General features: G+C 45.3%; 1 protein-coding gene across 34 annotated transcripts in view; it reads right to left on the bottom strand.

The window, feature by feature from the left end:
• MEP-1 (zinc finger protein MEP-1) overlaps positions 1–14,298 on the bottom strand; it is an 89,226-nt gene that overhangs the window by 74,032 nt on the left and 896 nt on the right. For 9 of the 34 annotated variants that reach the window (XM_076210373.1, XM_076210355.1, XM_076210351.1 and 6 more), the window contains exon 1: positions 9,634–9,737. The exons of 2 other annotated variants lie outside the window; for them this stretch is intronic. In XM_076210373.1, the coding sequence (XP_076066488.1) occupies positions 9,634–9,715 (82 nt within the window). In that variant the 5' untranslated portion in view covers positions 9,716–9,737. Of the gene's footprint in view, positions 1–9,633; positions 9,739–9,788; positions 9,874–10,008; positions 10,028–10,167; positions 10,293–10,714; positions 10,746–11,150; positions 11,209–14,298 lie in introns of those variants that run through there. 23 more of the 34 variants (XM_076210379.1, XM_076210375.1, XM_076210381.1 and 20 more) reach the window with 12 other exon arrangements.

The following is a 14,298-nucleotide window of genomic DNA, read 5'->3' as shown; positions in this document are numbered from 1 at the left end:
CCCCCCACTCTTCCAACCCCACGGCGTACACCGCCGTCCCGTAGCCAGGCCGGTCCGGTCCTCCACCATCACCACCACCTCATCCTCCTCTTCCACCACCACCACCACAACCACCACTCCCTCAACGAAGTGTCGTTGGGTGTGTGGCCCCGCGTACTGGATAGCCAAGGAGACTCGACAGACGTTCTTAGCACCTGGGGTTACATTGTTGATTTCCATAATGCTAGTCACTGGGTCCGACAAGAGGAAGTCTCTCATGACGACCTGTCTGCACCTTTTCAAGGGCCTCATCTGCGGCACTCGGGTCCCCGTGCAGGCACGAAGGGGGTGGGGCGAAACAGATAGGCGGATGGGACAGAATCCCGCCATTCTAATATGAAACTCCTTTTTTTCCATGGCCTGCCTGCATGGCAGACTCACCGCCACTTGCCAATCTACCAGGTCCGGTCAGCGGTTCCCCAGAACTCCTCCCGTTTCCCCCAGCACACAAACACACACACACCACCCGCCGGCGCCTCTCCCAGCACACACACACACCAACGCCCCCTGGCCCGCTTCAAGGGGGCCCGCGAGCGAGCTGCATCACCTTTTGCTCGTCGGAGCGCCGCCGTCATTACAGGCAGGCCGAGAAAGCCCCAGCCCGCCCGCCCAGACCAGCCAGCCAGCCTCCCACTCTTGTCCCCCAACCCCCCGTGAGTACATCAGCTGGGCCGACTCTGTCGCTGCTGCCGGGTTATCAATGGACGTACGGTCAACACGCAGGGCTCAGCCTGTTCGCTCGATCACCCTGAGAACGGGGATTGGAGATGCGGAGGAGGGGAGGCCAAGAAGACTTCCAAAGGTCCCTTGCCAATTGAGTATGCATGGCCCTATACATACCGGTGTGTGTGTGTGTGTGTGTGTGTGTGTGTGTGTGTGTGTGTGTGTGTGTGTGTGTGTGTGTGTGTGTGTGTGTGTGTGTGTGTGTGCTCGCCTATATCACATAAGGGACGTGACAAGCATTCTCATGGGTTAGGAGAGCAAACATGAGATGTGTTGAATTACTACGCCTTACCATTCCAGAACTTCCCTGCATTTCCATACTGCGTAGAAACACGAGATACCTAAAAACGTTGGCAGAAACTATTCGAGAAAATAACTAAATGAGTAAATAAACAAGTTAACCATACCCAACAAAGGCTGAAACATTGCCATGATAAGAATTTACACAACTTCATAGTACATTTTACAAAAAGTACCAATGCACCTAAACTGGCTATCTATATTCCAAGGACTTTAAAAATGTTACTAGATGCAAGCTGTCAAAATTCCCATCATATAATTACAATCACTTGGAGTTAAACATAATCAAACGAGTACAAAGGTATAATGCTATTTGGTTGGAGGGGACCAATATATATAAAAAAAAAATAAAGAATAAAAAAAAAATCCCTTCCACTGTTATCCAGGGCTTTACACTTGTCCATCTTGTCGCAAGACGATTTTCTTCAGCCGAAGGAGGGGGAGGTTCCTTGTGCAACGAAAGTGTTAACAAACAAACGGACGGTTCGGTGCCGAGAGGCAAATCTCCTCCCCAGGGTTCGCGAAGTGCGCGGAATGTCAACGTCGTCGAGATTCTATCTAGATTTTTCCCCCTTTTCGTGTGTGCGTAATCGATATTCCAGTTCTATATTTAAGCCTTCGGCACGGGCAGATAGTCAAAATCAGGCCAGAGTATGACCTTTGATGGAGAGAGAGAGAGAGAGAGAGAGAGAGAGAGAGAGAGAGAGAGAGAGAGAGAGAGAGAGAGAGAGAGAGAGAGAGAGAAAGAGAGAGAATTTTGTTTATATAAATTTATTACGCTCACAGAGCAACAAACTTAGTACGGCAGGTACTTTCTATCTATACACAGTATTCGTGACACCCAGGTCACGTTACTATGAACAGTGAAGCTGTACGCCAATAAAAAAAAACATGACAGAGATCATTTATATATTCATTACGCTCACAGAGCGACAAACCTAGTATAGTAGGTACTTTCTATTTATACATAATAGAGAGAATTTGAAACAGAGATCTAGACACACATGGATTAATTAGGGCTAGCTACTGAATATATTCTCAGCCTAGTTCATTTTATATTATGTATATATATATATATATATATATATATATATATATATATATATATATATATATATATATATACACATAACTCAAGTCCTAAGGATGAAATATAGACGTGCTACTTCATATAATTATACTCAAGTCCAGGTGAACTAACTTGTGCGAATAGTTACAGAAACAAAGTGAGATTACACGAGGCAGTAAAAATTGTCAAACATCACCCAACGTTAACCAGACGTAGAGTACATTATCGTGGATCAGCATGGTTCGATAACTCCAAACCTAAGCACGCGCTCTGACGTCACTTCCATGACATAACCATTGTATTTCACATTTCCGTCATGTGTCTTACGTGACATCACCAGGAATGGCATGACACAATTTGTAACGCAAACAAAATATTCTTGTTAGCTGTCATTAGGCACCAGTGGTATCGACATGAATTACTTTCCCCCTCTCTGCTAAGAAACAAATCACGAGGAAGGGTCCCGTGAGAGGACGCAGGGTTCGTCTACTTCTCAATTACACAACATTAATGCCCTCTTTCACAAACACAAAACACTGCCGGTAGATAATATTATGGTGGGGGACCTAGGTCAGATGCCTAGCTGCGGTCGAAGCCGTCACCTATACATTATATACCAGGATACCTTATATATATGACAATTTTCTAAACTCCAGCTGTCATCAACCAATTACATAAATCACTAGTTAGCTCATAGGCTACTTGCAATGTGTTATTTCCATAGGATTTCCAAACCTTATTAGTCACTGAGACTGGAAAGTGTATAACGGCGAGTCACAAAACTCGTACTGAATACAAGAAACAAATCATACAAAAACTATTAAAAACATTTCAACTCATTCTATCTAATAGAAGCAGAAACTCAGGATTGGCCTTTTAATACCTTAAAAATCTTAGAGAATTCATGACACTAAAATCTAAAAAAAAAATCACACTAATTACTAACAGAACGAGAAATAACGTCCTTAAGGTGTCGAACATAGATTAACCTAGAAATTGGTAGATACAACTTCACTCAGTGCATCATAAATGAATAGCATAAGTTACTATCCGAGATAATTGAATGTTGTACAGTATTACTACAATGGCAGGCGTGTATATGAAAAAATAAAACAACACAAATCTCTTTGGCTGAATAAATCACACACACACAATCTGTCTGAGCTATGTCCATTGCAATGAAGTATGCAATGGCTGTCATTTGTTGACAAGTTTCCAGAACTGTTTGTGTGATCACATGTTAGGATTATCATTTTCTGTCCAAAAATTGAAGACGAACACGTTAAAGAATTCTGTGGCAGATGCATGGGCGAATGCATTTACGACGTAAGTGACAAGTCTCTCCTGTCAGCGGTATTAACTACTAAACCACAACACCAATCAATTATGTTACCAGTCACCAGAATGATTAACCCAAATTTAGTAATAAAAACAATTGAAGAATTTTCACCATTAGCCATCACAGAATTCCGTATCTAGCAAAATCACCCACATCGTCTAACATTTCTGATGTTAAAACACAAAACACCAATTTGCCTGCCACGGCATGAAAAATGTATTAACGGTAATGTTCTCTCGCATAGTACCAAACAAACGTCATTGAGCAATGTTATTTATATCCACCGTTCCTCCAACTGTTCTTGCTAACGGGCTATTTTGTTTCATGATGGGACACTACGCGTGAAGCCAAAGTATTTCATTCAGCCGACAAGTAGTTTCCAGGTGAACATGTGCCTGTCGGCATCCACATCAAACGACTTTATTCTGTTGTGGGAATAGAACCCCAATTTCAAAAAAAGACCCACCCATCTCCTCTCGGATTAAAAGCGTGTGGTATTTTATGACAGAATGTTTATGGAGAGTGCTGCAGTAACAATCTGGGTCAATAACGAAAGTTTTCTCTTACGATTGTTTTTCCCTCCAGCGTACCATTGCCCATGGCCACACCATAAATAACAAACACAATAAATCACACAAAAACCGAGCTCCCGCAATTATCTCGCCAAACTTCACACAATGATAATTAAAACTATTCATTCCCAATATAATATGGTTCTCCACAAGGTAAATCGGAAAGCAGACTGGTTAAAGGTTTCTTATTTTCCATTCAGTCTTGTATGAAAGAATCACGGTTTAACCACAAATCCACTGTCGCCACAAAACACCCATTTCGCTATACCACACAATCACTTTTAATTCATTTTACTTGTATATTTGTTTCGGCTGCTGCCAGGCGATATAATTAGCCCAAGAAAAAATCCTTCGCAGATACAGGTTTAATACAATTAATTTCCAAGGAACAAACTTTAGTCGAAAAAAAATGTTTGGGACTGGGAAGAAGTCTCCTCAATAACGGTGATATCCATTTAAAATTTTCTTCATTTAAAAAGTCATCCACATCTAAAACAATACTATGCATAGCTCCGCTCTTATCCAGAGACAACTAAGCATCATCCATAACAAATAACGCGCGTGTGCAAACACACACAATTATATTATATATATATATATATATATATATATATATATATATAGACATATATATATATAAAGATATATATATATATTTATATATATATATATATATATATATATATATATATATATATATATATATAAACACACATATAAAACATATATTGCATCTTCCGAGCAAGGCCACAATCCCTTCTAGCATGGCCGAGTCATTCACCTCCGCAAGATCAGCCAATTGACCGACCACACTACGCGCTTTGCCGCTCGCGAGGGACCACCGCCTTGGCCTCTCCCCGGTCTTCACACAAGAAGGTAAACAAACTGACCGCTTCAGCTCGGTACGCAAAGTGCGTGCCTCTCCTTCGCAATTAACCCAGTGTTCTTTGAACCACGGAAACGCATTCCCTAGCCATCACAGTCGTCGTGATTAATAATGCGTTTCAAAGTGACTGAAGTTCAAGTCATGGCTGCTAATACGGTGATCAACATGTGGCAATACCGGTTTTGGGCTGGGCAAGGGTAAGAGATGGAATATAAGCTGCAACTCTATTCTCTTCCCGTGTCGCTGATTCACCTTGCTTGGTGGTTGTTGATTTCCGTCGCCAATATATATATATATATATATATATATATATATATATATATATATATATATATATATATATATATATATATATATATATATATATATATCATCAGCTTTGAATAACGGTGGAGAGGTGGGGTGTTTCGAAAGAGCACAATGCATTCACCGGTTCCCCTGTGTACTATGAGAGTTTCTTCCGGTAAAGAGGTTCTCTTTTCAACGAGGTGTGAAATGGGAAATTAGTGCAAGAGCTCGCCCAAACTTGCATTTTCGCTTTTCCTTTTGTCACTCTTAGGTTTGTAACATTTTTAATGTTAGGGTGCACAGTACATATAATCTTGCTGCACACTGATTCTATAGAATATACAGAATAGATGAATGACAACTCATTGAGCTTTATTTGTTTGCTGGCATCTGACTCGCAGGCTTACCAGAACCGCCTAGCGTCTTCCATAACAAAGCTTACAGAGTGTGTCTAGGTAATGAAAGTGTTAATCATTAAGTCCCAAGTCAGTAAACGTTCCTTTTGGGCACTGCAACTTTGTCAAAATACTTGAGCGGGTTTTTGACATGTTTTCCCTTGTGCAAAGAATGGCCTTGCAGAGGGGACATCATACATGCATATCCCTGACCATCTGAAAGCCTCTTAAAACACTTTAAATTTTGTGTCATTCCCTATATATCTGATTCTGGCCAACAAAGGACTATTAAAGTCAGTTGAGCCGCAATATCTCGACTGAAGAAGTTGGCATTGCCTCATCCCATTCCACCCAGTAACTAGTTTTGTATGAACTAGCTAACGTCCGATAATTTCAGTCAACTGAAGGGCCCAGGGGCTAAATTATTTAACAGCTGATCAAGGCTACATGTCAACTAACCCCACCAACGTCACTTTTTAAAGTGGTATCACGTTGCATCATATCACAAAGACCACTTCACTGCGCCATAATATGATGTGTCACGTTGCCTCACACGCGGTACTGTGTCACGTTGTCAAGTCACGATACAACGCGACACCACCATCGTGCATTCCAAAATGTTTTGAGAAACCACTAAACACTTATGGCAAGCCCCACGCCACTGTGGAACACCAGCGGAGATCACATTATTTTCTGTACATGACGTCATAATGTTAAGCACAAAGGGCAAAGATCAGGAACACCGCTGCAGCAGGAAAAACCTAGCAACAATTTATTTCCACTCGAAAGCCAGTCTTCAGTTATCATGAATTTTTCCTTTGAGCAATGTGACACGCAGGATGACGTCACTGTACTTTTCCACCAGTGATGTCAACATGACTTTCCGTTAGGTCGTTACCAGTCCTTCTGTAACACTGTGACATCAGCACCCTTGTCACGGGGCCATTTTATGTATATCCATACTCTATGGTATACTTTTCGGTCTCCAAATGCAAATCAGTTGTAGATCAACGCCTGCGTTACAACTTCCCATTGTTCACTTCCATTATAATGTAGTAAGTAGTAAGTGAATACTTCACACCACAAACAAGTGGACCACAACACCACTGATCAGTTTGCCAGTAACAAGTAAACCACAATGAACTACTTCGTTACCAACAAGGTCTTGAGAATTGAAACCCTACGGACAGTACATAACAGGGCCTTAGAACAGGACCACTACACACCAAAACTAATCATAAAAACAAAGGGAAATCCCAAAAGAACACCCACTGTACAAACCAAAAAGACAAAAATCCTTGCTAGATCAAGACGCGAGAAAGATTGCAATGCATTATGAGTGACCGACTCCATACATACATCCATTACACGTCATACAGCCACAGCCTAAAGCAACGAGGGATATTATTTGTTGATATATTAGAACTTGTCCATATTACCCAATAACACATCTATGCATAGCGGTACACATACAAACTGCAGGCAATCGTTACAAAATAAACAAGACTGCAACCTAGAGTTCAATAAATAAATAAATAAACAAATAATAATACTGAGACCTCCAAGGAGCTAGGCTCCGATTAGATTACCATCCAGGAGTGGAACATTATTAATACAAAAATTATTTGGTAAATACCAAAATGCGTAGATTACACAATACACCATTACACTATCCTAGGCAAACATAATGCAGACAATACAAAATTACGTTTTAATTTTCTTCACAAGAACCGTGTATATATGCTAGCTCAGACACAAGTAATTGCTTCTCAACCACAATGTGTCTACAGAAATAAATGAAAATTAGCATTCCCCAACCAATCACAAGCGACACGGTCAAACATTACATAAGAACCACAACACCGTCGCAAAGTTGATTATTACATTGCCGACAATCTTCACACACAACAAAATGTTCAATCACCAATAAATAACAAATGAACCACGCGTGAGGCTAACACAAATTTAACCAGGCAACTGTTTACTTCAGCCAATAACAACAAAACACACAAATGATTGTTCCACTATCAGTATGTGAATCATGCGATAATTGATCACTCCTAGCATCAATAATATAATAATATACAAATAACAACAACGAGCTCTCATGGAAAACGGAATACACCAATAAAATGAGAACCACAGTAAGTTATACGCTTCATCTCCAATAGCTGTAAACCGTACGTCTGAACACTTTCCTAGCAAGCGAACCACACAGTAATTGAACACCACTACCAATATAGGGTGGATTGTAATTCAACATTTCATAATTAATAACAAGTGAACTACACAACTGAACACTACATCACGACTGAACCACAGAATATGAACACTGCACCATTAATAACAGATGAACCATGCAACAAATGAATATTACACTATCACCACCATAACTGGATATTCACAGATAACTTAGAAAAACAACCACCTGGCGCAAAAGCTACTGTTCGTGGCTTCGAACACAAATAAGTAACTCAAAATATCGAATTGTGAGCATACACATCAGTCTTGCGTTCACATGAAAATTCTTTGCAACTGGACTAGTCACTGGTCAATTTTTTTTTCGACCGATTGCTTTCAATGTACACCATTGAATATTCTGAAGGAAGACAGACTATGTTCTTCAAACAGGGAAACATCCACTGCTGAACGAAACTAGGAACATTAACTTCACATCCACAGAATGACAATGTTCATCAAACAACACGAAACTCAAGGTACCTAATTCAACGTCCCATCAACTGAAAGCGTTCGAACACAACACAAATAGTTTACCCACTATCACATAAACAAATTCAAGTTTCTACTCACACAAAAACGCCACTGTTTCTATAAAATGAACCTCCGCTATGACACGAAACTAGAAATTGAATCAGAATACATGGCTAAAAAATCTCACTGGAAAACGCCACTGCTATTGAACCCGTTCGGAAATACACATCAATGACTATTCTATGGCGCAAAGTTTCAAGTTAAATATGTGTACCAGTCTTTTTAATGACACCAACAGCTTCATTAACTGCTTCCAGTACGCATTGTATACATTCTGGCAACAAATGCGGATCTCGATCGACACAAAACTAGTTCTGGTTGGGATCTGACACTGGTCATCAGGTTTGCAACAACATTTTTCTCATACCAAAGGATTGAACAAAAGTACTATGCGTATAAATCAACTGCGTACGCACTTGGTTTGGCCGTTTGGCAACACTCTCTTGACCCTTCATCAATCATCTTACGGACAACGCTAGAAAATTTCATTCAACTCAAGAGTACCTCTTGGTATGTATGGAGTTTAAGTTCAAACCATTCGTAGTTCACACCACTGCCTGGTACAGCTACGGGATCTCTCCCCCTCTCTTTTCACCCAGGTGTGCAACCCTCACTTGCTGACGTCATTTCCGGTTCACTATATCACCATCAACAAACACAGGGACGCCCGTGGTCTCTCGGAAATGCATTTCACAATAACCGGTACCGACTCAGTTGTTCGTGAACGTCTCGACGACATAAGTGTCGCCTGTACTACCAACAACAATTGTCACGACTGACCACTGGTGAACTTGGCAAACAAAGTGTTTTGGAACTGGAGACAACACTGGATACAAAAGCGAAGAAGGGGGAATGCAGTCTGTTAGCCAGCTCTGTTGTCTTTCCCCCCACGAGGGCACCGACCCGCACAACCTCGCTATTGCATCACACAGCAAATCCCAACTTTGGACCCCATTTTTGCAGAGTCATACGACTACGAGTCTCCGTAGCTGCACCCACCCTCAAGGTGAAAAGACGCAAATGCAAATTCCCTTCACGGGGCTCTTCCACGATGTTTTTTAAATGCACACATCCCTCCCTCCCCTTACCCAGCCGACGGCCACGGCCGAGCAGTTTCAGTCTTTCAGTGTGAGTCTCACTCACCTACACACTCAATCACCTACTCTCACTCACACTTTAGTCCTAACAGCAAATGCCATAATAAAATCTATAGCACTGATCACTAGTTTTGTTTCACCACAATTTCTCACACGGAAGAGGATGGGAGAGAATAGCGCAACCACCCTGCAGCGGGGAACGATGCACAAGTCTTGGTAACATGGAAGCCCTCATCCGTTCAGCGTATCACAATGAGCGGGCACTATCCAGTTGGGCCAGACGCACTAAACCGCCTCAAGACACATACAAACACACTCGTGTAAATTCCCACGCCGGACGGGGGAAGGTCTCTTCTCTCCCTCCCCTCCGCGCCACATGACGGTTCCACTTCCTTACGGCAGCGCGGCGGGACAAGTGGTCCAAAAACACGTTTTCAGCCTATCACTTTCAATATAATCAACACTGGTGCGGTTCGGCTTCCACAAGACAAACTAAACAATGGGAAACAGCGAATTATGTGTACTTACCATGACCCGCTTCCCTAGTTCCGTTGAAGAGGAAACATGAAGAAACGTAAGAAGAAAAAAATCAACAGAAACAAGAAAGAACACGAATCACATACAAGACACGAGCCCGCGAGTAACCTCTCGTAGTACTACTACAACAGTGCCTTCTCTTTGCCTTACCACCACCACTACACCGCCACCAGGACATCTTCATCGCCTGCACCTCCGTAGCCACAAACGTTCCACGCAAGGCCTGGGCTGAGCACACCGCAATACCAACCGCTTCATCAACAAAGACCAACACCAAAGTCCCTCCCCGTCCCCTCTCTCCTCTCTGCTGCTTACCGGGCCGACAGCAGCCGACTCCCCGACCCCCAGCGAGCCAGCCCGGGACGCTGAAGGCAAACGTTTCAAGAAGCTATAACCCTCTCGGAGCTCTACCGCCAGCCAGCTCGCTTCTGCTACCACCACCGCCGCCGCCGTCCCAAACCAGCCTACCACCCATTGCCCGGGACACGACAAACACTACAGTTCCATCATCCTCACTCGCATCTCCACTGGGGTGGGACTTCTTCACCATAAGCCATTCCTCCTCTTCCACCTTCTTCACCATAACCACCACCTTCACTATATCACACGATCTCTTCCGCAGTCCATCAGCTGACTTGACCTGGTCCGTGAGTTCATTGTAATATGTATCCAAGTTTCCTGTTGATACTACTCTTACCCACATCCATCACCATCACGGCGAGGCAGATTAGTGGCACTGGGAAGACTAGACGGCACTGTCCTCGTCATCGAACTCGGAGGTTCTCAAGACTGATACACAAACTGAAGCCTCGACTTGGCGCGTGGTTCCTGACGCCCCAACAGACTAGCACGTCAGAACATTCGATGTCTATATACGAGTGTCGAATGAACGCGAACACACTGACTAGCACTGAGTTACTACACAAACAAGTTTAGAACTGTCCTGGCGCAGTGAAAAAATGCCACTTTAAGAAACTGACATAAGACTGCGTTATAAGATACAGAGTGAGGGTAGTGAAGATGAGTAACGAAACAAAGTAGGGAAGATGGGGCAAAGGGATAGAAACAGAGAGAGGGAAGAAGGGGAGAGAGAGTACAGAGAGAGGGGAGAGAGCAAATTCAAGGTCGCTAACCTTTAAACGGACCGACCAACCTCCCGACCTGACGGGACTTCATTATTGGGGCCCCGAGTCGCCTCCTCTCTCTCTCCCTCTCGTGTGTGTGTGAGTGTGTTGCTGGTGACGTGAGGTGAGCCCCCCGAGCGCGCGTGAGAGAAAGGGTGAGAGTGAAAGCGCGTAGAGGGGGAGAACGGAGAAGAAAGGAGGAGGTGGAGGAGGGGCACAGGAAAAGGAGAGGGGTGAGTCATTCACGCAGGCGCGCTAGTTTAAAGGGGGAAGGGGAAAGGTGATAAAGGAGGAGGAGGAAGAGGTAGTGGTTGAGGTGCAATAGGCACAGAGAAAGGAAAGGACGGACGAACACACACACACAGAAAGGGAGAGAGAGAGAGAGAGAGAGAGAGAGAGAGAGAGAGTTTACAATGGCCACAAAAGGAATGTATAGGGAGATCCGAGAGGCCCACTAAAGACTTTGACATCAGTTGGGTTCCCAGTCAGAAAGGGCAATAGCGGGAGACATCAACAGGAGAGGAGCCCCCAGCCAAAGAGCGTGAGGCCGAGTGAGCGAGCAAGCAAATCAAGCAAGCAAAGACTGAATCGTTCGTCCAGCGCGCGAGTGAGCGAGTGTCCCCAAGCAAATCAATGATAAGCCGACGGTCGCGCGCGTAACCTGGCTGTCTAATCTCCCACCGACGATGATATTCGGCGATAAGTTCTAAGAGTGGCTGGCTTAGGGGAAGAGGGTGTTTATGTGTCGACGAGTCAGCTGGAATGCATGGCAGCGGTGGAGGCGGCGATCGCCTTGTTACGGCATTTTCTTCCTGGCCAACTTGCAGCCACGGGACTGTTTCCTTTTAGCGTGGGCGGATGGGGTGGGGGGTGACGGTGATCTAACTGGGTTAGCCCGATTTGCCTTGTGCATGACATTGAAGCGCGTTGGCCCCCTCTCGATTGGTGGCGGTGCTGGGGAGGGGGACAGGCGAGGGACGAGGTGGAAAGGACCACGTGCCAAAAGAGCAAAGTGCATCAGCCTACTGCCCTTATCGTCTTTAACAAACTGCACCACACCCCGCCCATTCCCCCACCCGACCTCACCCTTTCTCACAGGTGCTTGCTGGGACACACATTACCTCGTGGTTCAAGAGGCCCTCGGTGCCGCAACCACTACTGCCCATGGTGCCACCCCACCCACCCTCACACCACCCTCTTGCAACATGGCATTACTGTCCTAGGTTCCTCCGTCTCCACCTTCTCCACTCCATTTCCTCCTCCTCCTCCTGCCCCAGCCAAGAGCCCCCTAAGATTACTTCAAGCCTTGCCGCCCCTCCCTTCTTCTCCCCATCCCCCTCTCTACCGCACCCACGCTTGTAGTACACGACCCTAGATACCTGCCATTGCCACTAACTGTTAACCTTCCTTCCCACCACTAAACCCCATTCTCTTGCGTGGTTATTACTTCTACACCAAAGGCACTTTTCCTGGAACTGCCTGCAACTGTTACTTTCGCGATATAACTCCCAACTCCACCTTCCTTCCCTAGTGCAACTCCCATTTTGTTATGGAATAGTTGCATGACCCTAAACTGCATCTATTCCTAACCCTTCCAGACTTCCAACCATCACCCTCGTCCCCTTAACAATCCTCCCTCCTTCCATCTCCCTAGTCCCCTCCACCCTCAACCCAGTCAACCTCACCATTCGACAAAACAAAGCAAGACTCCCTCCCTCCAACCCCCCCTCCATCCCCACTCCACGACCACCAACCATCCTCCTCCTCCTCGTCCCCTCCACCGCCACCACTACCATTACCACCTCCTTTCCTCCTCCGCCTCCTCTTCCAACGCCGCCACCTCAACCACCACCACCGCCACCTCCTCCTTCCCCCTTCCCTCCTCCTCCTACTCCTCTACCACCACCATCACCACCACCCTCCTGGCCCCAACCACCTCCTTCTCGCCCCTTCCCCACCTCTCCCTTCCAACCACCACCGATATCACCACCTCGCCCCTTCCCACCTCCTCCTCCCTCCCCCCACCGCCACCTCGCCCCTTCCCCTCCGCCTCCCTACCACACTGCCCTCCTCCCCCCACCCTGTCTCTCTCTTTCTCTCTCTTCTCCTTGCCCTCCTCCCCTTCCACCTCCAATGCTTCCCTCCTCCTCTTCCACCCTGTAGCACTGCGCCTTGCTTCACCACCACCAGAGCAGTGGAGTCTCCTCCCTCCCCATCACCCACTTTCTCTTCCCCAATTATCATGTCTACGTCTCTTCCACCAACATCTGCCCTCCCTCCTCCCTCGTTCTACTCAACTCCTCAACTTAGCTGGACTCTACACCCTCAGCGAGGGAGAGAGCGGTTGAGGGAGAAGGAGGGAGGTTGATGGTTACGGAATGGCAATTCTTCAACTCTGCTACAATATCTTGTTTGTTAGTGCGTTGCCGCTGCCACAACCACAACCCTACCACAACTTGTTAACTAGTCTCATCTATCACGGTGCGTCTATGTCTGCTTGTTTCAACATAACGACAGAGAGAGAGAGAGAGAGAGAGAGAGAGAGAGAGAGAGAGTGAGAGAGAGAGAGAGAGAGAGAGAGAGAGAGAGAGAGTGAGAGAGAGAGAGAGAGATAAGACAAGTGAAGAGAAGAGACAAGATATGAGGAAGAAAGACATGTTCACCTGTACTTCATTACCTAACAAGCTCAATGTTACCCGGACCATCCCATCTACCTGTGTCAATCAGCTTACAAGGCAGTCTCAACCCCGTGACACAACTAACGTTTACTCGTTTGACAAGACCGCTTTAAGATCGTGACATCTACCTGTCAACTGAGGGCTCCACAATCAACTGGACCCCTCCATTCTTTTAAAACCTTAAAATACACCCCCACCAACCCCCATCCCTTGGTTCGAACAATTTTCTGCCCCAACTTACGACGTAACCCCCTTCACCCCATAACCCCACCAGCAACCCCATTCTTCTCCCCCAGCAGTCCCTCTTCCAACATAACCCTAACTGGATTCACCAACACCATCTCGCAACCAACAGTCACAAACTTCAATACCTCTCCTCCCTCCCCCCACCAGTAACCCAGCCACTCTTCCACCACCGCCTAAACCTCCTCCTCCATGACTACCACCGCCACCACCTCCGCCTCCTCCCCTAACCCTCC

This window comes from Oratosquilla oratoria, chromosome 27, assembly GCF_046742065.1.
Source record: "Oratosquilla oratoria isolate Oo_2021 chromosome 27, ASM4674206v1, whole genome shotgun sequence".
Lineage (NCBI taxonomy): Eukaryota > Metazoa > Arthropoda > Malacostraca > Stomatopoda > Squillidae > Oratosquilla > Oratosquilla oratoria.
This window is presented reverse-complemented; position numbering and strand designations above follow the sequence as displayed.